A 25,468-nucleotide genomic window follows, 5' to 3' on the forward strand; every position below is an offset into this window, starting at 1 on the left:
TATTATGTTTTCATATCAGCAAGCTCAAAATTTTTAAAAGAGAGAATTTGGGTCACACGACATTGCTTCATTTGCTTTAGATTTAAATATGTTTCAAAATGAAACCATAATCTTGGTGGAGAAAAATGGAAAGCTTCATTGAAAAGTACCAAAATTCAGTGCTTCAAATTATAAACCTTTTTTTTGTTTAAGTTAATCTCAGGAATTCAACCTAAGCCTTCAGAACTTCTTATTTGACTAATACCTGCTTATTTTCACAGAAAAATATTATAAGAAAAAATATTCCAGTTACAATTAGCAAAAACTTCCTTCTTCTCCCTGGCACTGAGAAAACAAGGCTCTGTCCCGGGGGAGATTTTTCAGAAACATACAAAGGTTTAGGCTAACTTCAGACAGCAGACATTTGCCGTTACATTTACAATGGTTCTTCATTAGTGTGAGACTATGAAAGGCAAGGACTCCAGCCTTATGGAACTGGCATGCTGCAATCGAGGATTAAGGCCTTGGTATTTTTTAAACAAAATGGCACGAATTGGCAATCATAACTGCATCTTTTCTTCCAGATGATTTTACCTGGGTAAGTCACTAAGCTAGTTTACATCAGAATTTCTGACACACAAGAATGAGAATATAAAGCAACTTCTGCTGAGGGAGTCCAAAGCTTTGATTTTGCAAGAAACTCAAGTTTATTTTGAATTATTGAGCACGTGTTGCTCCTGGTAAGATCAGTCTAAGTTAATGGTGCTTAGTCCTTTGCTGATCAAGCCATAAATAAACTTCTCAATAGCTCTGGTAAATTCATTTTGTCATACCTATTTTCAGGGAGGTAAATTGTCATGGAGTGCCAATATATGATTAGTCCCAGGAAATCACTGGAAAAGGCTCATGCAGAGACAATCTTTCTTGGCTCTCAAAACCAACTGCTAGACTCTGCCTCCTAATTCCAGATCATGAAAGTAATTAAATACAACCATATTAAACAGGCAGTGATGAAGCTAAGGAATCTGAGATGATTGATTATAAATAACTACACCCCATTGAACCAGTAACGTGGCTAAGGGGCGTGCAGGAGACCGTTCGAACACCTCGGTACCAGCCCAAGCACGCTATGAAAAGAAGAGATGCTGAAAGAAACAGGCAAGAACATGTTACGCTATTCCTACTGCGAAGACAATACCTGTGGTTGCTACTGCATTTACGGGTTGGGAACGCCGTCCACTGCTAACTCCATAGAGCTCAATTTCATATTCAGTACCCTCTTTCAGCCCTGTCATATCCTGGGTGCGCTCATGGCCTGGTACTATTATTTCCAGGGGATCAGATTTCCTTTTGGTATCCCGGATTTTTAGAACAAAACTGTCGAAAACCCCATCGTCTGCAGTCCAGGACAGACGGAATCCATCTGGAGTAGCATCTGAAACCAGAAGGTTGTCGACCTCGGGTTCTGCTTCTAAAAAAGGAGAAGATAGCGGTAGGGAAAAGATGATTTTTTTAACCAGCTCATTAGAGACCTGCCCGAGGTCTGGATATAGCATACTGCAAGAATCCAACCACAGTTCAAAGAAAGGGAAACAATCTGCCAGCTATTGAAATAAATAAATAAAATAAAAGAATATTAGTATTATATACATACTGAAGAAGATACATGTGAGTGTGTGCAGGCCCATTCAAACTTTCACTCTTTAATAGCAAGTCCACTGCGCGGACATACCCCATTTGCCTCTGACATGCAAAGTTACACATGCTCAAAGGAAGTTTCATGTGCATGTCTCCCTTGCTACCTATGTGAAACCTTCACATACCAAACAAACGAGCTCGTTACAGAACCGCAGGCATGCCTGTAACATTGTCAGGTCCCTCTCTGTTAGGAGGACAACATAGAAGCCCCTTGAAAGAGCCTCTCTCTTCATGCAAAACCCTTATTTCATGCACTTCTGCCATCTGTGATGCTTCCGATCAGATGAATCCTTTACTTTGACATGAAACAAATGCCGAAGCAGCACAGGGGAATCACGAAAATTCATATCCCTTAAACAGCACACTTACATCCAAATGCAAGACCTACTGCCTTTAGTGAAAGAACCCATTCAAGAGGACCCCAGGAGCTGTAAGTTATGAATTACCTGCAAAATAAGTTTAGCTCAGTATGGTCAGGCATCGTTATCTACAGAAATGCTACTGGAGCGGTTACTGCCTCATAGCATCTCCAATGCACTTCTTTCTTCCACAGAAAGACATTCCTATTTATTTTCTAGCAAACCCCCAATCAGGTCACCCCCAGCTTTACTGCTGCATAGTCAGCAAGGTGGAAATGAGACTTGCTGGTTATGGGGCCAGAGAATAAGTCTGCAATGATTTTTCAAGAGAGCTCAAATGCTGCTGGGAAACGGCAGCTATGATGAGGGTGAAAACATGAGCTAAGGCTTTCTGGAGAGAGATGCCAACTTCACGGGTGGCAATAATGGCACTCAATGGTCTGCCGGGAGAACCCACACAGAGAGTGAAAGGAAGGAGGCCATGGGCAAGAAATCCAGTGTGACTCTTCCTGCAGGTCCTGCTGGTTGGTGAGCTGGAGAATGCTGATGTGCCCCACAGCTGTTAACGAGATGACCTCCCGCATGCAGCCATTTTTCTTTCAAGATTTCAGTTAGAAGTACCTGCGTGACCATACCAGAAACTTTCACCCCTCAACCCACGACATGCGCCTCTACAGATCCCTCATAACGACAGAAGGGAAACATCAAGAAGGGAAACATCAAGCTAAATGGAACAGAATTTCACTGGTGGACCCATCGTAAATCAGGAGGAGTTATGTGTAGCCACGATGCAGAAACGGATGCAAAAGCCAGGGTTTGCTTTGCAGGTGGATTGCATAAAACATCTTCCATATGAGAAAAAAAGCAAGAAAGAAAGGGTAGAAGAGAACAATTTGTTCACATTAAAATACCTGTAACAGCCACAGTGCTCAGGGGCTTTGTTTGGTGCCCCTTGGCAAAACCATAAAGCATAACCTCATAGCCAATGCCAGTAATAAGGCCTTTAAGCTTCAGTTGCCGCTGGGCTCCTGTAAGGAGGAACTCCTGTGGGTCCAGCAGCTTGCCAGAATCCACCACGACTACTAGAAAGTTGTCAAAGGCATTCTCCGATGCCATCCACGACACTGTAAACCCGTAAGGGTTAATATCAGAGACAGTTAGGTTTTCCAGTGGGGGCATGGCCTCTAAAAGAAGGGAAGGTGCAAAAACATACAAAAAAAAAAAGAAGCGAAAAACATTGTAAATTAGAAAGCGTCACAGATTCCACCAAACATAAATCACATTTTTCCCCAAAGTATGGATTTAATAGAAGTGCATAGCCAGGACCACAAGACTTGGATTTTCAATGGAGCCTCCAGAAGTCAGATGCTCAATTCTTGATTTTCATTAGGGGTGTCTCAGCACCTCCTTTCACAAGCTCCATTGAAATTCCTTCCAAACTCACTGCGTAAGCACATTTCTCCTGTCACACATGCACTGAAAGACAGTTACAACCAAAACTGCTTTGAAATGCTATGCATAAAGCTTTCCTTTCCTTCCACTTGTGCCCACCATCAGTGCTTTAGGGACAAGTCTCAACTTTGGCATCCACAATTCCTGTATTTTGCTTCTTTAGCTCTCTACTTCACATGAATATCTCCAGCTTTTCTTTTCAACGGTGGAGGGGTCAGACATGTCACAAGGACTGCCAGAAGTAGGACACAGACCGGTCAGGGTCACAGCCAGTGCAAGTACTACATACTTGCAAGATTGGTTTTTGCAGGGGATAGGAGAGAAGCCAGAGTTCGCGCTGGCTAAGGGCAGGGGCTAGTGACTGCAGAACAGGGCAATAATCTGTCCAAAGAGCTTCACAGGCAGCTGCTACTATGGTATGTTGACAACTTAAAGAAATTCCAGTGAAGGGTCTTTTTATTTTTTTTTCACATCAGCATGACATTTGTCAACGTTTCGAGGCTGTGGATCAACCCCTTAAAACTCTCCCACCAAGTCTCTGAAAAGAAACAAAGGCCAAATTTTCACAAGACAGCTTCTCAGTGTGTTTTGCTCACTCAAAACCTGACAAGTCAAATAGGAAGATCAACTGGCTCTGCTAAGCCCTGGCCTTCATCCTGGATCCCAGGAATCGCTAGTATTTCTCTAAATTATTTGACAAACCTTGCTTTGTTGTCCCAGGAGCGAACTCATCTGATCTTCCGATCCCTCAAATTCCACTCACTTCAGAAGATACCAGTTAGTTAAACACAGAACTTTCTCTGGGAACAGGATTTGGGTTTGGTTTTGACATTTCACAACTGCTGAAATGGATGTTCTGTTAGAATTTGGCATGAAAATTCCCTCCTAAGATTGTAGAATTTGGAAGTCCTTATGCTTTGATGTTTACACATTTGGGTGCCAGAGATTCAGCTCGAATTTACTCAATTTGGAGACACTTTTGCAGCTGACTTGCTTCTAATCAAGCAACCCCTCAAAGAGTCACATTTTGGTTTGGTTTCTGGGAGGGTGGGTAAACAAATTAAGAGCCCAAAATGCTGAAATTCTTTTCCTGGGAGAGTTGTTGAGTGACACCAGCACACTAAAGCCAGCAGGTTGAAGTGAACTGCTGGCACGTCCTTCTGCTGTGCAGAGCGCCCCGTGTTTACCTAGCTGCGGGGGGAAGCTTCCTCTCAAAATACCAATTTTCAAAAAGGAATCATTTGTGCTCTGGTGGAGCAAACGAGTGGGGATTTGGAAAGCCGAGTTACTCACTTCTGACTATGTGATGGAACGTCATGAAGGGGCAGATCAGAGCTGGTGCACAACACAACCGCTCGCCTTAAGGAAAACGATAACGAACATTGCCTTTCCCAGACACTGACAGCCCAGCCCAGATGCCACGAGCGATGCTGCTACTGCAACTGGTGTTCCCACTGCACGTTGGTGAAGAGAGAAGAAAGAGGAAAAGGCCTCAATTTCTCCATTCATCCGTTTAAGGCGTCCCTACGTCTATGCGACAAGCCCTAGTCGCACGTACTGGCCACACAATACACAGAAGGTGAATCCTGTGGCATTTATTTGATCACCCAGGAGGCACGTGATGTACAACCGATCCCAGCCAAAATCTGGCCAAAATATTCAGACATAAGGGATGTGTTGAGGGGATATCAGAGGAAAGGAGGTGCTCTAAAATCCAGTCCTCTCTGGAACTTTCAGGTGCAACAACTGAATATTAGGTAAATTTCCCTCTCAAACTTCAGGAGTTAAAATAGATTATTACACATGTGAGAAAGACTCCAGAGGGCTTTTAAAACTCACTTTAACCTAGTACTCTTCCTAGAATTTATTTTTTTTTGAGGTCAACGTGACTGGTCTGACCCATCCTTGCACGAAGTTCACAAAAAAAACCATTGATGCTGGACAAGATATTCAGTGCTGTAGAGTCGTTTGGTTTTGGTTTTTTTTTTTTTTGGGTTTGTTTATTTTTCAATCCATGCTGGAATAGATAATTTTATAAGCCAATAAATAGACTCCAAACCTTTAAGCGGGTACCTGTCATGACAAAAGCAGTGAGGGGCTCTGTGTGAACACCTGCACTGGTGGTCCCCTTAATGTTAATGTCATAGCCAGTGTAATCTAGCAGGCCTGAGATGTGAGCGCTGCGAGCACCTCCCGACACCGTAAGCTCCTGAGGTTCGTGTGCTGCATAGGAATCTCTTATGTGTATAACAAACTTGGCAAAAGGCCCATCTCTTGTGGTCCACGAGAGGTTGAAGCTGTCGGGGGTAACGTTTGTGAGTGTGAGCGTGCCCAGCTGTGGCTCAGCCTCTGAAGGAGAAAGGAACACAGGTGAAGAGACAAGCGTTACTCCAGGGGCTGGGGGAATTAGCAGCGGAGGTTTATAGACGATTAAAGATAAGGCTGAACGTTTTAGCTTTGTCTCACAGTGGTTGAAGAAAAAAAGGAAAAAAAAAGAGTGCAAGAGTTATTTTGTAAGGTTTTGGAAAGAAGCCACTGAAATTAGTGCTGACTCTAAATTTATTTTTTCATTTAATTTTCTTAAAAACTCTCAATTTTCCCAATGAAATGTGAGCCTGATTTACAGAAGCACCAACAGTGTACAGTCCTGTGGTAAAACCACAGAAGTCGCAGGAACTTTGCACTGGGAATTTGATGGGAATAAAAACCTAGAGCAAGGAGATAAAGTAGGATTCAGGCAGGAATTAGGTGAGTCCAAAATAGACATCCTTAAATTCCCACTTCAGCCTCTGTTTAGTGTTTCTGTTGCCTGGAGTTGTAGATACATTTTTTTTTTTTTTGGACCCTGAAGTTGATGAGGGGTTTCAGTCCTAACAGTGATTACCTCAGCACTAATCTCGGGCCAAAACCTCCCTGGACTCCGCAGATCAGGTGTTCCTCATCCTCTGACGAGGCACAATCAGAGAATATCTAATAGACTGAACAAAACCCCCCACAACACTGCTGTCGCTCTCCTTTCTGACTGTGCAGTGGTCAGGGCACTTCTTTAAGAAGCCAAGACTTCCCCTTTCTGCCAGGGGAAATTCAAAATCACATCTCTCCCTTGCCAGGGGAGAAACTTGGCCTTCAGGCTACAGGAGGAGGAGAGCTCCTCACCCATCTTGTTTTAAAGCTATTCCATTTAGCATAAAATCATTACAGCTTCGTTAGAGCACAGAGAGAGCACAGACATGACCCAGCAGTCAGGTGGTCAGAGAATCCTGTGTCTCCTCTCAGAGCTGATTTTCTATTTTTTCTCTTACCAATTGAGTATAAACCCAGAACACCTTGGGAAATGCAGCCAGTGAGAGACAGGAAAATAACTATGTAAGTGATTCATGCTGGGAGAAAAAGTAAGAAAGACGTATCCCGTCAACAAAGGGAACAGTGAAAGAATGAAATCCTTTTCTTAACTGAAATATGAACTGCTGCAAGATGTTCCAACTTTTACTCCCGTCCCGTATTGCAAGACATTTAAAAATAATAGTCCAGCTTCTTCCCTGGAAATGTCTAGGAACAGGTGAATCCAAGTGGCCCCAATTAAGGACACATGCTGTTGCCATGCTGTCAACGAGTGACCGCCAATGCCTTCATGGCTGACAGTGAAGATGTCACCATGTAAGCATGGTACTTCCAAAGACAGGGGAGGAGATGAGAAAATATCCACAAAGCGAACAGGCTTGGGTGCAGAACCCAGTGAAACCGAGCGTGGAGCCACCAGCCCCGCATGCAGTCAGAGAGGACATACGGATCCTTTCCAGTCTCATCCTGAAATGGGCACATTCCTTCACATGCCACTTGCATCCAGTCAGGCACGTTCACATCATGAGACCCAGACTCCAAAGAACACCACATGCAAAATAAGTTGAAATTATCTCTTCAGGCAAATCTTAGTGATCTTCTGCCATCCTGGAATCGCCATCACCACAGGAAAAGCTCTGACATCCAGTGAAACAAGACAGGTCTTAGAGCCTCAAAGGTAGCAATGCAAGTGACAGAGTGGTGGGCTGACCATCAAGAAGAGGTGAACTTGCTTTTTGAGCCCTGCTCTCTGCTGGGAGCGCATAAAAACGCTCGGCAGAGAAGAGCATCACAACCAGCACAAGGCAGCCAGACCACTCCATGCAGCTTTGGTTGGTCATTTTGCATGCTGAATGAAACTCCCCCAGGAGATACAAATGTCTTGGAAGACATTTGGTTTTAAGAACAAAGAACGAAAATGGCATGCAGGTGCCTCTCCAGGCTGATAAAGACATGAAGGCCTCCCACCCACAACAAAGCAAGTGAGGATGGGATGAACAAGAACTTTATTCCAGATCAAGTGCAAAGATACTCTATGAAAAATATTAACTGTCTGGAGCAAGTCAATTATATATACACAGAACTTGCAGGTAAGTGTATATATAAGGAAACCAATCATGGTTTACTACTGGCTCCCTTAATGCTGGGGGCACTTTTTCAGCCTTTTCCATAGTCTCAGATCTCTGTTTTTCCAAGCTCTCTCAAGCCCAGCTTATTTCAGCCTCCCCTCATAGCGATCTCCCTACAATTTGCCAAAGGAACGATGATGAGTTGGAGCCATGTTTTAGAGCAGTTTGGTGGACAGCAAAAGAAAGAAGAGAAAAAAGCAAACCTGGAAGGTGAAACAGTGAAATACCTGTGGTTGCCAGTGCTGTCAAGGTCTGACCACCTTGCCCATCAATTACACCGTGGAGTTGGACAGTGTAATTAGTGGCAGCTTTGAGGTTGGTGACTACATAGCGCCGGGAGGCCCCTGGCACTGTGTGCACCAGGGAGTCCAAAGGGAAGTCAGAGTTTCTGACTTCTAGAATAAAATGGTCAAAGGCATTGTCCTGCGCTTCCCACGTGAGCGACATGCTGTCTGAGGTAGCATTTGATACAGTAAGTTTGCTAAGGAGAGGTTCCTCTACTACAGGAAGAAAAACAAATGGAAATGTATTGCAATTATTAAAACCCAAAGCAACAAAATAAAATAATACAGAAGTTTGAGTTCATATGAGCCACAGGTCACAAAAATCATCTAGCCTTGTGTTTCTCGATGTTTTCCATACCACAACCCCTGCAGTCACCCTGCCCATGTTACTCATGACTCAGTGAGGATATTCACAATGTGCTGGTGCTAGAAACCGCAACTCCGTATTATCTCATCACTGAAATTTGATATTCTGTTTAATGCCATTGACCACATTAATCTATTGCTATGACAAATTGCTATGACAACTTTTCCTAAAATCATGTGAGCAGGCAAAATTTGCTAGAGATATTGAATAATCACAACATGAGCTATTATCTGCCTACTATGAGAATGCACCTTCTGCTTCCATAATCTCTCCTTCCACTTTCATACTGTAATTGGCTAGAGCACATCGAACATTTGACTTCCCAGTCTTTTCTAGAAAAACTGTCAACTGTAAAACCTCAAGATGCTTAATATGCCAACAATTAAATGCCTTCCTATTTCATTCACATCATCAAGTCAAATGGACTCTTTCAATCTCTCATCCCATGTAAACTGAATTCTGAAGCTGAATTTAAGCAACGCATCTGCCTTCTAGGAGTCTGCTGTCACAGACTGATAAAGTGCCTGAAATCTATTTAGCAAATCAGGATAAAAACTGTATCTGGAAATCAGCTTATCTGAGAGCAATAGTGTCTCCTCTATGCTGTGTGACAGATGCCAACACAGGCTGCAAGGCTAACGTAATGAAACATCTCCCACTTTGTTCTTCAGAAATTTCTTTTGCTTCTCATCTGTGTCAGAGGATGCCCTAACCTTAATGTTTGGACAAGAGCAAACTTGTCATGTGAATGAAATCACTTCACGGTGTGACTGACTGACTTTGCTTTATGTGACAGTGGATTAACATTCACAGTTCAAAACGCCTCCAGAAGGTCTTCCTTAGAAGGTGTCAAACAATGAGGTAGAGGATTTGGCAATGGTCAGAGTGATGGGGTATCTGAGGGCAGGGACAGGGGCACAACCTGTAAGGAAGAGTTAGAAGAAAGGAGAGTTAGCATTGAGGTAGGTTTTATATACCTGTTGTAGCTGCAGCACTTATTGCCTGCGTGTGGAAACCACGAGAGATTCCATAGAGGTAGACAATAAAATCAGTGCTGGGGGAAAGCCCTGAGATATGAGCAGTTCTTGAATTGCCTGAGATGTTGAACTCCATGGGCTCCAGCAACCTGTTAGAATCAATAATTTCAATAGTAAAGACGTCGAAGTCCCCGTTGGCGGTTGTCCAAGAAAGGTTGAAGCTTTCAGGAGTAATGTCGGAAACGGTTAGCTCACCAACTTCTGGGTGCACTCCTGAGGAGGGAAACAACATTGGTCAGAAGGGAACAGCCCTGTACCTCCTCCTGCACAGAAACGCCGTGCTTCTCTCTGCTCATGCTGGCAGCAATCCAAGCTGCCGTTGGAGAACAGGGTTTGAGTAAAAGCTTGCTACAAGCAGACAGGTACTAAAGTAAAGAAATCAAATTGAAGCGTCTCAAAACGTTAAATAATAAAAAAATAAGGGGGGGGGGGGGGGGGGGGGGGGAGGGAGGGGGAAGAAGAAAAACAAGCTTCTAAGCTATGGTTATTTCCTTTCATCGCCAGGAGCGACCGTGCGTCTTCGAGGTCTGAGCATGAAAGCAGATGCAAAAGAACTTTTCTGAATGTCCCTAAGGCATTTGGAAAAGTCAGCTTCCAGTTCTAGGAGAAGCTAAAACTAGAGCTACTTCTTTATCCAAAGGAAAAGTTTGTGGGTTTTTTGCTTTTCTACTTTCCCTTTCAGCTCAAGCCTGTGAAAGCTGGCATGTAATTTTGGAGCTGGAGCCAAAATGCAAAGCAGTGATAGCTGCTTGTGGTTTCTTCCTCTCTGTAGACATCCCTGAGGTGTTACAGGAAGGCTCAGAAAATTCTGACAATTGGAAGTCCCCAGAAGGGAGAATTTTGAAAAGCCGGGTGCTGAGCATGACCCAGAAAGGAAGGGAAAACCTCAGCGGGGCATCTTCAGCTGTTTTCATTAATTTAGCCAAAAGAGAGCACATCGCATATTTAGGCAGGACACCCATGATGTCTGTTTTCTTGTTTGTCCCCATAGAGCCTCCTTTGTCCAGCCACATTTGTCTATTTTCAATGGGCAATCTGCTACCAGCTCACACTCAGGACTCTCAAAGCACAGGACTTCTAGCCTGCAGCGGGACACAGCCCAACACAAGCGCCTTGTGCCAGACACATTTCTACCTAAGCCAGGCAGCTTAAAGCGTTACTGAAACAAGCAAGCTCTATTGTGCTTAATGTTTTAATTCTATTTAGTTCTTATGTGTACTTTTATTCCCTTCTGTGCTGGGTAACGTGTGTTTGGGGAAATCAAATACAAGCAACCGTTGGCCATCTCACAATCACAGGAGGTTGCAAAGGTCTGTAAGGAAGCCCAGAGGCAGCAGATATTGCCTATGAGAAATTCCCTGAAGGAAGAGCCACTGGTGACCCTTTATTGCCAATTAATTCATACCCTGTTTGTTACCAATGATCATAACACCTGGAAGAGTCAGTGAGCCATACAGAGAAGACATAAGTATATATTTACTTCTCACAGTCGAAGCTCATGATAAGGTCTCATTTAAAACTGTAGTCTTTCACAAGATCAGCCAGAAAATTACTTTTGTGGCTCTTCATTAGTTTCATGCGTCCTTCTGACAGCGTGGGGCTTACCTTCCTTCTTCCGGGTCAGTTTTATCCCAGGGTAGTTCTGCTGAATTTGGTCTTCCTGCATTTTATCTTTTCCAGACCAATCAGACTGTTTACCAACCTTATGTGGCTTAATACATGATACTACTCCTGGCAGGAATTCATTTGTGTCCTTTTCTACATGCGAACATACAGAAGGTGTCTGTCCTTGCCCTGGAGACAGATGCACATACTATACTCCTGAGTTTGTATTTACACAGAAGCTGGTGCGTAATTTCAGAGGTAGCTTCTGGAGGGTAAAAACTAAAAATGCTCTCAGGCTTTGATTATCTGCATGATAAAGAACAGATTTTTGTAATGTTACACAGCAACCTGGGCTTTCCCGAGCACGCACAACAATCAGTTGGGTTTTGCTGTTAGTGTTAACCAGCAGAGAAGTGAGTAAAGGGAACAAAACAACTCTTCTGAGGTGGGGGGGGGGGGGGGGGAAGCATTCCTAAAAGTGAAGGGCTCCACGGGGGCTCCGAGACTCTTATTGGAAAGTCTGCTCATGAGACGTTTCCATGCCAGAGATGTTCAGCCAAGCTTTAATGAGTTCAGTGCACCCCATGCAAAGCCGAGCAAGTGAGCAAGCTTTGCCGAGCAGCTGCAACAGCCCTGGCTCTCATCCCTGTCTGAAAGAAAGGGAGCCATGAGACGGATGAGCGACTTGAAAAGATACCTGTCGTGGTTTCAACAGAAAGAGGTTTGGTCCTGTAGCCTTGAATCACACCCTGAAGTGTGATGTTATAAGGTGTGTTGGCCTTGAGGCCTGTAACATTCATATAGCGCAGTCCGCCTGGGACTGTGATATTCCGGGTTTCTTCGGGATTGTCAGACTCCTGCACCTGAATGATAAAGTTCTCATAGGCCCCATCGGCTGCTGTCCAGGTGAGCTGGAAACCATCCCAGCCAGGCTCTGATACTGATAATTTTCCAAGCTCAGGTTCCTCCTCTGAATAAGGACAGAGAGTCAATCAGTTACTCGGATTACAGAGCAGTGGTGATGTTCCACGTTAATGAATTTCAGTTGTAATCAGTGACACGGAGATGCACACACACATTTACATCCGCAGCTGCCTCAGATAACTTGTAAAGTCTCGAGAGATGTGGCAAAACAGAACATTAAGAAAATAACTGTAGTAATAATTCAATAATTTAATAATTCATAACCACATTAATACTAAAGGACTGCTTACAGAAAGCAGCTTATAGACCATCTTAAAGCTGCAAGTGTTTGGCCAACATTAATTACAACTCCCTATGAGACAAGTAAGTCTTACTATAACCACTTTACTGCACTACTAATAACTCAGTGTTTGCCATTCTGAAGCGACTGTGAACACTGCAGTAGTGCCTGTTTTAACAGCAGGAAGACACTGAGTTTAGAGTACTTGGGATTCAGATGTTTATGTTTTTAATTGTGTCCACAAGAAGGATGCTATTTATTGTTCCAAGCTATTTTTAATCCAAAACAATAAAAAAGGGGAAAATTCCTCCATGTCTGCATGCCTTCAGTTTAATGGATTTGTCTTCCTTACATGACTTTATTCTGTCCACAAAACCTTCCTGGAGGCAGAGAAGCTTGGATTTTCAGAGTTACTGATATTCATCTCAAACTGAAATCTGCATTCACAGAAATCAACATTCTCAAAAGCCATCACGGGGGTGGGCGAAGGAAGTTGGGAATCATCAGAGCTAACTCTCTGATGCTGTTAAATCTGAAAGTTCAGGTCATTTTCTCAACAAGAATAGAAAGGTCCTCCGTTACAGAGGAACTACAAGTGATTCCTTAAAATTAGCAGTCATACAGGAAAATGACAGAACAATACCTGGGTTTTTTTTCTACATGAAAAATCTTCCTATATGATCTATCACTGGCCTGTGGACTGCAATGACTTTCTAGCACTTTTCTCATTTACTTGCCTTGTTGATACATAAGCATTATAATAAGAGAGTCTAGTTGAATAATCCCAATCTGCACAACTAAGAATTTGTAAGAAACGATGCAGGAGGGAAATGGATTCGATTTGTCAGTTGTAAACTTCAACTTTAAGCTTTATGTGTACTTCAAGGCAGAAGGTAAAGGGGCCCTGGAATAAACGAAAATTAGGCTCAGCAACATTACTCAAATAAATTTTCCCCCTATAAAAACAGAATGCTTATTGTATGACTGCTGCATAGCCTTATATAGGTAGCTGGGGTTGTATTTTCAGAGGTTGAGCACTTATAGATCACAGCCAATCATCTTCAGTGAGATTCAGTAACGTATAGTAAATTGCCGCTACTCAGGAACATCAAAGTTTTGACAAGTTTTTCCCATCCTGTTGGGAAGAGACCGTTTATGAAATAACAGTGATGTTCAACAAAAAAAAAAAATGCATGAATCCCGAGCTGTTTTGCTTTGTCAGGAACGGAACTGACATATATTGAGGCAAAATATGAATCCTGTAAAAATAGCACGGTTTAGCTGAAAAAGAGAAAGCAGGACAGAAAAGGAACTGGTTGTATCAGAAATAATGATCTTTTGGTGGCAACAGAAACAAATAACACAAACACACTGCCTTAAAATGAAAATGAAATGAAACCAAAAGTTACAGTAAGGTAAAATCTTTTAAGTAAAAGCTTGATTATAATAAGTAATGCAGTAATCATCACAGTTTAAAAGCAATGCAGCTTTCTCTGAAGAGTGCTCAGTTTCATTCGCCTCCAAGATGCAGAGTCCTCCTCCCGTTTGGTTCTCATGCATGTCTGAAATGGAAGCGCACACACCCCCATCATGCTCTCTAGCGACTAAGAAATTCTCATACAAAATCATGCACCAACTTGGACTGCTGGAGACCTCCGAAAGCCTCATCCATAAAGCATCCAACATATATGACAAAACAATGACAATGTCATGGCAAATGATGTCAAGGGATGATGTTTCTTATAAAAAAAAAAAAAAAAGAGAGAGAACAAACCATTGAGAGATGAGACTGCTCTAGCCTTGTAGTAGGTGTGAAATAATCTGTGTGCTTTCATGTAATATTTGATTTCATGTTGTGAATTTGGTTGTGGGTGACGGACAGGTACAGTCACTAGTCTCCAGCTAGGTTCTCCAGATACGAACTTACACACTGGTACTTCAATCCTTATTGAACTGAGCCCCGAGGCTACAGGCCTGCTTCCTCATGGAATTCATGTAATAGGGATAAGAGGTGGAAGTTTTCAGAAAGGTATACTCCCAATGTGTTTCAATCTTTTTTTTTCTCTAACATCACCACTTCCATGCCAACGCTGCAAACCACAACCTCCTTGCAATCCTTCTTGCGTTTGTGCCACAATCCAGAGAAATACCTGTAGCATCTTGCTATTTTCATGTTCCTGGTAAATAGCAGATGCATCAATGTCTCTCTTTGCATGCAGTTGGAAAAGAGAGCTGATGCTACGTCACCTTAAAAGCTGCATGGGGCACTGTCCATGCTGCACCACTCGAGGCTCTCATTCCATAGCAATAAGAGTTTTATCCCGTGCAAAAGGAAGAAAGGAAAAAAACGACTAAGAAGAAAGGCATGACTCACAAAGCCTAGCATTTCTGCAGTGGAACAGCAGGACGAAAATGAAGTTCTGTATTTCAAAGCAGAAAAGGAACATATGGCTAATGAATCCATAGAAAATACCTGTAGCAGCTAGGGCTTCCAAGGACCAAGACAGCTGACCTTGAGTGCTTCCATGGAGGTTAATCTGGTATTGTGTGCCAGCTGTGAGATTGGCAATTTCTGTTTCTCGATGGCTTCCCGGCAAAAAGATTTCCTGTATTCTGTTTAAACTGGACAGGTCTTTCAGAGTGATAAAGAACTGATCAAATACCTCATCTTCTGCTGCCCAAGACAAGGTGAAACTACTGAAAGTCCTGTGTGTTATATTAAGGTCATGAAGGGCACCAGTGGCTTCTGAGATGGGAAGGTCAGTGGGCACCAAAAGCAGAGCACGAGAATCGGTGCTGGGCTTTGTTAAATGACTTAGCTCTGTAGGTGCAGGGCCGGTAGGATTAAGTGACGTTTCATTGTTTGATTCTCCAGGTGGTGTGACTAGACGTGCTAAACAGAGGTAAATTACAAGTTAAAATTTCCTGATAATAAACCCCCAAGTACACCAAAAGACAGCAAAGACCTCCTACAAAACAGTTTGTGTGCTTTGCATTAAAGAGCTCTAAGAACAGAGAAAACAGATGGGTACTTCTTTTTTGGAGACTGAATCCAGGCCACAAGCATAGGTAGCATCACCAAGCACAGCACGGTTCCCTCACAACCACACCAACTAGCAGATCCAGCGCAAAAACCATTCAACACAGAGACGAGCTGAAATGCTTCCAGCAGAGAAACGGGCACATCCTCACTTGATGTAAATCAGTACAGTACACTTTGACTACCTCCAAAGAACTTTGCTGATTTACATCGGTGAGGATTTCAACCCTAAGCCTCTCAAAACATGCCTTTTATCTCTACTACAGCATGTCAGTTATTGCTTCCGATACAAACCATAAGCGGAACGCATGCCAAATATCACAAACATATCCAAATCCAGACTAAGAAATCAGCCACAGCAGAAGCATGCTAAATCTCATCCTATCCAATCAAAAACAGGCTTGGAAGAGTTATCCACTTGGATACATGCAGAATTTTCAAAAAAGGCGGGGGGAGGAACACATCCTTACCTAAAAACCAAGACAGAAAGAACTTGAGCAATATTTCTTGAAAGAGATCCAAAGGAACGGAAGGGAAAAAGACTCGGCCTTCAACATGCGGAATGATCTGTGAACGTATCTTGTACTACAGTCAGATTCTGAAAATCTGAGAACTGTGGAGATCACAGAGAATGTGTTTCTGATCCCAGCTGCAAGGCAACAGGCAGGTGATTTTTCTGACATGCAGAATTATCTCCTCATTAGTGGAAAACCACATCCTTTCACACCTCAGTGACTGCCTTGCTTTCATGCTCCACTTGCATTCAATTAAGAGAGAGCAAGTCATCTACCACCATCAATCAGATCAACACAAATACGTACTCAGGATTCAGTATCTGTCTCCAAATTCACACGTGTATCAGAAAAAAAAAGTTCTCAGAGGAGAAAGGTCAAATAAAAATGTTTTCAAATAAATGTAGAAATGATATCTTGAAAATATACTCTCAGGACAAATACAGATGTAAAACCATTGTTTTCTGTTCACCTCCAGGAAGGAGAGAAGCCTGTGAGGCACAGTTATTTATATTTCCGTATATCTTTGATACTCTTGACTTAGTAAGGGCCCTCCTTAAATTAGCCCCGCACACGATCTCAACCAGGGGCTACATATGGCGCAACCTGAAGACTGCCACCAGCACGCCCGCAATGGTAACCACGACCGTAATTCCTTCTTTCTCACTAAACGGACTGTCAGGACTCCCTGACTGCACCAGGGCTCCCGAGCTCATGTCCCAAAGCAGGAAGACATGCAGTAGGGAAGCGTCAGCCTTCCGCGATTCTCGGCCGCTTGGGCACAATCAGATGCCAACCAGCTCTTGCCGATTCTGGGAACGGGCAAAAAAGTATGGCATCGAGCACGGGCACTTGTTCAGCCTCAAGGTTGTCTGCTTAACATGCATAGCGGTAGCTGGGCTTTACTGTGGAGCACTTCTGCAGAAGACACACATAAATAGAGTGAACAGACCAGCGGGGAGGGAAGGGCAGCGGTACACGGCGCATGTACAGCTCCATGCTGTGGATGGTCCCACTGGGAAACTGCCATGCACCCTGAATTGGAAACCTAGGACAAAACATCCCAAAATACAAGGGAAAAAGGGAAAAACAAGGCTGCATTACCCTCCTGATATACCGAGGATCCCTGAGAAAACCCTGTGCAATATCAGTTGAAACTGGCTTCTCATTTTCCCTCACTTTACCTGACCACCCCTACTGCCTTGTCTCCCAGATTCCCGTCAGTTCCAGTACAACCACACAAGGACCTGGTTTCTCTGATCTGAACAGGAAATACAGCAACAGTTCAACTGCACTATATAAAAACTGAGGGACCAACCACTTAATTGGTGTTTTAATTCAGAATCTTGCTGTCACAAGCGGGTTAATTTTATTTTGCCAACTTTGACAAGTGCATGGGAGGTTGCCATGTACAGCTTGTCTCGTGCAACATATGTAATAATATGCGGTTACATTACCTCTGATGTTTGTTTTTTTTTTTTTTTTTCAGGCCTAATTCTGAATATTACCCTGGGTTTAAAGACTTGACTCCATAGATGAATTTGTGGATGAGAAAGAGTGGTCTACCCTCCACACACACATATAAACACACGTGTACCCCACATTATGTCCACGTGTAATTGAGAAATATGTGGCTTTGTGTACAAACATACGACAGAAAAACGAAAATTATATGAATACATGGAAAATACTTTGATACCAGAGACGGTATCAGTGTTCATTGTTTAACAGAGTACTATAACAGATAATGAAAAATCTGGAAAACAATCAAAGTATAGGACAAGACCAATGGAGTTCAAACATTTGACTTAGCAATAAGGGGAACAGACGGGGAGAGGAGAAAGAGAGCTCTAGCAGCCCTAGGTGGGTGGGTGGGTGACAGCCGGGCAGAATGATTCACGGTGGCAAGATGAATGAATAGTAGATGCCAAAGAGCTGAAAGCTATGTAGAAGGAACACTGGATAGACAACAAACATACGCTCTTTCTCAGATTGGAATACTTCTATCATTCTTTTAGTAAAATCTTCAGGCTGAATATGGCCTAAATACGTCCATACTGCTGCTGTTGGCCTTTTGAGCAATTCCGCTGTAATGCTTCACTGGCGATTTTACCAAAAAAGAATGTTAATGTCCTGCCAGGACATTTCCCCAGTTACTTGGGATGGAGCAAACAGTATTCTGTGTTATTTCTTGCTTCTGTCTCTTGGATTTTATATTATTTTCCAAGAAGGGCTATCAGCCAGTTTCACTGTGGAGTCTCTCATTGGCTCGAGCACACTGTAAGACATGATGGCCTCCCAAGGTATTTGCGTTCTTTTCAGGCCCCTTTGGCTAAATGGCTTTCCCCTCTCTCCACCAGCTGATTAAACTGGGCTTACAGTACCGGTGCACCTCTGAATTTCACAAAGAAAGCACTGCAGTAGATCACAAGCTGAAAATACTACAGTAGCTACCACTAAAAATTCTCATACTGAAGTCAGCTTCCAGGTACTCTTACCAGAGGAAGCAGCTGAAAAGATGGACAATCTTTACTGGCAAATTTATTTTCCCAGTGGTCCGCACTGTAGTTTCCCATCGAACTGGCTCACCTAATCTTTCCTCCTGATGTTTCTTTGAGTTTGTAACTAAAAAGGGTGGCACAATCTAAGACCATTAGAAGCCAGGAGAGGAAGAGGGAATGATGCACAACACACACAAGGGTCTTTAGCAAACAGCATGAATCTTCTTAAAAGCATTCAACAGAATGGAAAAGTTACTTCTCCAAGCCATGCTCCTACGGGCAACTCGCTTCCAGAGGCAAGACAGTATCACATCCACGATTCATCAGCAGTTGCTGCACAATCTGGGTCCTTCAACGGAGGAATCTGAGGTTGGCACTTGGTTTCTCTAACGTCCACTCATTTATCTCCACAGGCTTCTCATGCCTGATGTATTACCATCCGTCCTCCTCCAGGCCCCACATTGTGCTACGCAGGCAGGGTTCCAGAACCAGAGCAGGAAGGAACAAAGCTGCAGTCTGACTGCTCAGCTTCCTCAGAGCTGGGTTACGTGCTCACCCTACAGAGCAGTTGTTAATCTGATGTAACGTTCTCAAGACATGCTGTCAGAAAGGTCCCTCCAACTAGTAAAATGGCCCATTTTCTTTGATTTCTGACATGGTTCTAAACCAAAGCTTTAGTGCAATGCTGGGTGGGACCTCTAACAAATAAGCAGTACCCTATCTTGTGATACCTTCGTTAATAACAGAAAGCAGGTACCTGTTGTAGCCACAGCTTCCAGAGGAGAAGAGCGCAGTTCTCCAGCCAATCCATACACCTTGATTTTATAGGAAGTGTTAGCTTGGAGGCCGTCAATCACAGCACCTAGGGATTCTCTGGGCAGGAAGGTTTCTGCAGGGGGCCCAGCTGCCAATGACACTTCCTCGTACTCCACCACAAAACTACTGTAGAGTCCTGTATTCGCATACCATGAGACACTAAAGCTGTGGTCTGTTACCCTCGAGACCACAAGGTCCCTCAGTGCATCCTCCTGCATCCCTGAGGCCTCTGTAGCAAGAAAGCTCCCGGAGCCAGAAAGCTGCTCTGGGTCAGGAGTCATTGCCCGCACTGGGGTTAGACTATCCAGAGCTACGAAGAAACAAACAAGCAAATGGCAGTGTGAAATATTCAGTCTTCCCTTGTCAGAAAAACAAAATAACAGTTAGCAAACCGTTCACTTTATACTCTTTACCATCCCTTGAGTGCAGAATCATGGACATCAGTTAAAAAAAAGCTTTGTCACTTGAGCTGCACTTCATCCATGTGAAGAGACAGAAGCAACAGAAGGCTGCCATCCTATACAATGGAAGACTTTGTGACATGTCCTTTGCTAGAAGTTCACGAGCTCTGAATGTTTCAGCTGTCTGTGTGTGGAGAGTTGATATACATAAAAAGATAACTGGAAGAATGTGAGAGGGGAGAGAAGGCACCAACAGAAGATCTTCACCTCTGGGGCTTAAAGAAGCTTTACCCTCAATGACAGAAAATTCACTATACAAACAAATAAAAATAACACGTGGGAAACTCCTGAATACCTAACGACAGAGAAGCCTGACTGGACCACCAAGAGGCTGGGAAGAACATAAGATGAAACACTGACAATCTGGAGAAGCAAAGGAAACTCTGAAAAGAAAAACTCTCAGCCCTTCCGCAGTCCCCGGCCCCTTTGTCCAGCGGGGATGGCACATGCCCCTCTAAACAGCAGGACCGTCTCCTCCACCCACCGAGAAGAGCTAATCCAGTCCGAGCTGTGCTACTGGCATTTTCCACCTCGATCATTCCTTTCTCTCCCTGGTTGCTCCAAGCACTCTCCCCAGCAGTGCAACAGACCTGAGGTCCCCCACAGCTCTGCAAGAGAGGGTAAAACAACAAGTTTGTTTGGCCTGAGGACTTCAGGACCTCCCAAGTACTGGGAACATGGATAAAGATGACTGACTTGAGGGTGGACGAAAAAGTAAACTGAAGAAGAGACCTCTTGTCTTATACCCCGCAGGCTCACACAGCATTTCTCCCTCACTGTGCTCAAGTGTTTGGATTTGTCCATTCCTACGCAGGAGGAAGGTCACAGGGACAAGTTATGTCAACTACTGCTGTTGCTTCTAAGGAGCCCACTGTACAGAACTCGTTGTTTACTGGCCGCTCTGTGTAAAGACTTAAAACAAACACACTGGCCAGATGAATGTATTTATAAAAATAAAAAAAAAAACAAAACAAACAACAAAAACCAAACCAGAAAAAAGAAGCCACCTTGTAGGGCTTTGGAAACTGGTGCTGGAAAGACCAGACTGTGAAATTCCACAGCACGTTGTTTCTGCCTTTTCACCGTCTATGCACACTTCTTTTGCGATCACTTAATTTTCAGACAGATGGGATAACAGATAACTTCGGAAAAATCAAAGCCTGCTCACTCCTGCCACAGAAACAACCTTCAGCTTCCTTTTGTGCGTGTGTGCCTCAAGGCTTCCTAATTTTTCCCTACATCGGACACAGGGCTGACTTACGCATCAAACAAGTAATTTAGTACTGATGGTTTTCTGTAGTTTGCACCATACCATATAACTCTCTGCTGTACTGCATTACTTGACCCTATAAAGCGTTCAGAGTTTCTGCTGGCATGAACACTACCAGGGAATATGAAACCAGTTCCGATCAGTTAAGCTGTATAGTTATTAATTTGTAAAATCCACAGCCTCTACCTCATAGATGGTATTTGGGGAGAAAAGGATAAACACCTTGATATATGCTAAGGACAATAATTGTAGTCCCACTGACTCAGATTTCAATGTCTCTCCTTACCTATAGCAGTTAAGGCTTTGCCTCCCAGGTTTAAGCCTGAAGGCACATAAAGATTCAGATTATTTGTGTTCTATACTGAGATACAACTCCATACGCAACAAACTTTGGGTCAAAACGTTTCACAAAGAGTAAAACCTTGTTCCACAAGTAGTCCACTGATAGTGCTTAATTGGAGTGGTTTGTACAAATGGAGATGGCAGAAATGGACCCTTTATTTGTAGACAAATGTAACAGTCATGGTATCCAACAGAAACGGTGACTGTGACCAGATTTCTGGCAGTAGCCTTTCTCGCTTTTGGATGAGAATACAGAAAAAGGGCAACATCAGAGCCCTGCTGACCCTGCTGTAGCATGATGAGTGGAGAATTGCTGTGAAGAGAATTCATTAGGCAGGAATAAGCAATGTTTAATACATTCTGGTTGCTCTTCCTCTTAGTTTTTGGCTGTAGAAAAGAAAACAAGTTTTAAGACATAACGCACAAAAAAGCAGCCCCATTTAAAATAAAGGATGAGGTCTGCATTTCCTGCAGGACAAACAGCTGTGTTCTTTGTGAAGCTTCTCAAAGGCTAAGCAAGAAGTCATTGAGAACATGGAGCTAAAGAATAGGTAGGGAAATACACAGCTATGCCTCAGTTAAGTCTATTGTGCCAGACAGAGCTAAGTCTGCTCTGCAGGCAGTTGATGTTTTTAGGCAGTTCCCCAGACATGGCTTTTAAAATCAGGTGAAATTACACTTGGGCAAGTGGTTGCCCAATGACCTGCCGCACGGCACTCATCAAAAGCTGTTACTCACCAGTTGAACCTTTGACGGTTGTGGGTTTGCTTTTGTGTCTGCCTTTCTCCGCCACCAGACTAACGGTGTATTCTGTCCCTGCATCCAACCCTCGCAGGATATAAGAGGTGCTGTCCACGGGGATCTCCACTTCATTCTTCCTTCCAGAGGGGCTAACGTAAATGAGGCGATAACGATCAAACTTGGCCACTGGTCTTCTCCAACGAAGGGATAAGGTGGTTTCAGTGGGGTCACTGACTTCCAAGTCCTTGGGGTTATCAAGATCTACAGGTTAAAAAAGCAAAGTTGAGGTGTCTCTGAAGTGCCCTGGATGACAAAGTTCTACAGACAAACCACACTAGGATGAATTTGCCCCACTTACACTCTCTTTAGCAGGCACTGCATGGAGGAGAGGAAGAATTTAAGACTTCAGGGAACTTACCTGGGAAAAGGGGGGTATTGTGAGAAAAATCATGGATTTGAAGGGCAGTCAGGACTATGGCGACCACTGAGGCTGCACTCTTTGTCAGATCAACCTTATAACCACCATCCCCAACAGAAACCCTCACAAATAGAGGATGGCCAGAGTAATCAGTGGAAGCATAATTAGCATTAAGGGGCTCATCCAGAGATGAAACTCCTTGTACAGGAAAAGGAAGCCAAATTCAGAGGTCAAGATCTTCGGGGAAATGTTTTTATTTTCTCTTGAGGGGAAATGTGCCATTGGTAACAAAATGAGATCAAGAACTTTCTAAAATATTTCTTACAGCATTATTTGGAAATGAAAAAAACGTCATAGTGGCTCCACCTGACTTGCTGCTTCCTCCAGAGCACAAAGGGCATCGAGCTACTCACCAGTGCCAGCATTAATGGTAGCAGGAGCGCTTTCCCTGTCATGTCTCACTGCTGTCACTCCAATACCATACTCGGTTCCAGGCCTCAAACCTAAGAGACATGGAATAGAAGAATGAGTTCCTGTCCACGGAACACGCCTACAGGCATTTTTTTAAATAAAGGAAGCCTGAATGTATGCAAGTTAAGATCTATACTTTGCTGTGTATGCAGGGAATCAAGGTTTCTGTTGACACTCGAGGTGACCTGATGTTAATAAATCTTTTACCGTGTACATGCCAAAGGATAAAGACTATGGCTGACTGAGACTGCATTTTGGACACTGGGCAAACGCATAATCAGCTTCTACTTTTAAGACCTTGCAGTATAGGTACTTCTGCCAAAGAAAAGCAGGTAGACATCCATGCGAGAGGGAGAAAGTATCATTATCTAGCCTTGCAGGCTGGTAAGGCAACTTGCAGGTATGCAGAAAAGTTGCAGACTGGCAGCAGTAAATACCATGCCTAGCACACGCAAAAGCCTTTTGAACTCAGAGATGTGAAGCCATCTCCAGAGAGACATGTAGCTACCTAGAACTCAGGGAACTGACTAGTGGGATTCAGAGCTGCACGTGGACGTGAAATGGCTACATACCTTCCGTTGGCTCGTTATCCATCCACAGGTGCATAAATATATATCACATGTATTTTCATTTAATTGCTGGTACTCAAAATGCATAACCTCTGCTTGTACCTTTTATGTATAGTGACCAAAGGGCATTTTTTCACTACATTGCTGTGCTCTAGGGTGATGGCAGCGGCACAACGTTAACAACAATCTCTGCATTCCCCTACCTGTGAGTGTAGCTCTGGTTGTTGCTTGGTTGCCCTTTGGCACTGTGATCTCAGCATGGTCTCCACCAGAGATGGGAGCAAACTTAATTCGATAGTTATCAATATTTGCGTGGCTGTTCTTCCACTCCAAAGTAATGCTATTGTCTGTCTGTGACACCCGCTTCAAGTTTCTTGGAGCATCCAAGTCTGTAATCAATCAACAAATAAACAAACAGGAATAATTCTCTTATGACAGCAGTCTCTTATAACAGTACTTTTTAGAAGGTGAAATGATCCATAAAGCTGTCGTCTCCTCTCACGTGATACCACTATGTTCTTAACTACAGCAAGCAGATTTCTTTTAGCATGAAATGGAGAGTTCATTTGGGGAAAACATCAGTGGAAGAAATTCAGCATTTATTTCTTGAGACAAAAATAACATTTTCAATTTTAGTAATTATTTTTTATTATAAAATAGGCTTGTGGAAAAACGTATTTGGATGAAAATATTATTTTATCTTTATAAATACCTCAACTTTCAGAAGAAAAAAGGCTGCTAAGAAAAAAGAATTGATCATCTCTAGTATTTCTGTTAAGTAAATATCTCGCATTCATAGCTGAAAGGAACTTTAAGTCTCAAAACAAAAGGTGAATATTATGTAGAAATTCAATGGGCTTTCACTGTTCACACCTGTACTAGACTCAAATCCTGCTCTGAATGAACAACTACATTTTAGGATGAAAAGGCAGATAATTCCTGATGTATCATCTACTCAGCTCCCTTAATGCATCAAACCTCAGTAACACGCTATATGACCCACACTTTCATAAAGCATTCCCAGGATCGCTAAGGAGCAAAGCAAATTTATAAAAGCATGACAGAAAACACCTGCAGAACTGAAGAAGGAAAAAAAGCAGTTGTCTGCTTATCTGTTACACATTTAGACAAAGAGAAACAAGATCTTGGATGGAATAGGAACCATGGAAGATATTTAGCTCTGTAGACAGACAAGTAATCCAGAGGAATTTGTTTCCTGGAGTAGAGATTTAGGGTATGATGAGCAAAAGCTTCTAAGAGACTAGCATAATTCTAAGAGACTAGCATAATTCCCATTTTCAAAATACATTTAGATACTTGGAGAGGTCTAAATATTTTGTTGAGCCAGTGAGGTATATAAGGCACAGAAAAACGTGCTCCACTTTCAGGTACCTCTATAACAGTGCTGATTCTGTGTTGATGCATAACTATCAACTCAAGCAACATGACACATAGCACAGGAAGATTGATGGTGACCGTATTACCTTCCCAGAAGTTTGGATTGGTATCCAAGCCTCTTACCTGTGACAAAGACTTCTTTCACGGGGTCGCTTTCCATGTCCCCTCGACGAGAGATGAGCGTCACTTCATACTCTGTGTGCGGCCTCAGGTTTCCAATAGAATATTGGTTTTCATCTTCAGAGAGGTCAATGGTTGTCCTGTCCCCTGGAACATCCTTGGGGCCATAAGTGAGCTCTATGCCTTCAATTTCAGCCAAGGGTTTGGACCATGTGATAAGAGCTGTGGTGTCTGTGACATCTTTTGCCTCGATCTGGCTAGGGGCATCAAGCTCTGTTACAAAGAGGGAAAAATGTGGGTTTTCTTAGAGAAATCTTGCCCGAAAAATGATACACATTCTTGTGCTCTTAATTGC

At 43.2% G+C, this 25,468-nt stretch overlaps 1 protein-coding gene across 1 annotated transcript in view; it reads right to left on the reverse strand.

Annotated features, from left to right (window-relative positions):
* Nucleotides 1-25,468, reverse strand: part of TNC (tenascin C) — a gene marked incomplete at its 5' end in the record, with an annotated part of 49,105 nt that overhangs the window by 17,115 nt on the left and 6,522 nt on the right. The window contains 7 exons of the mRNA XM_082492791.1: nucleotides 1,178-1,450; nucleotides 9,586-9,858; nucleotides 11,948-12,220; nucleotides 22,135-22,398; nucleotides 22,969-23,058; nucleotides 23,799-23,984; nucleotides 25,117-25,386. Coding sequence (XP_082348917.1) covers nucleotides 1,178-1,450; nucleotides 9,586-9,858; nucleotides 11,948-12,220; nucleotides 22,135-22,398; nucleotides 22,969-23,058; nucleotides 23,799-23,984; nucleotides 25,117-25,386 — 1,629 coding nt within the window. The remainder of the gene's footprint in view (nucleotides 1-1,177; nucleotides 1,451-9,585; nucleotides 9,859-11,947; nucleotides 12,221-22,134; nucleotides 22,399-22,968; nucleotides 23,059-23,798; nucleotides 23,985-25,116; nucleotides 25,387-25,468) is intronic.

This window comes from Vanellus vanellus, assembly GCF_965231255.1.
Source record: "Vanellus vanellus genome assembly, chromosome: 18".
In the NCBI taxonomy this organism is placed as follows: Eukaryota; Metazoa; Chordata; class Aves; order Charadriiformes; family Charadriidae; genus Vanellus; species Vanellus vanellus.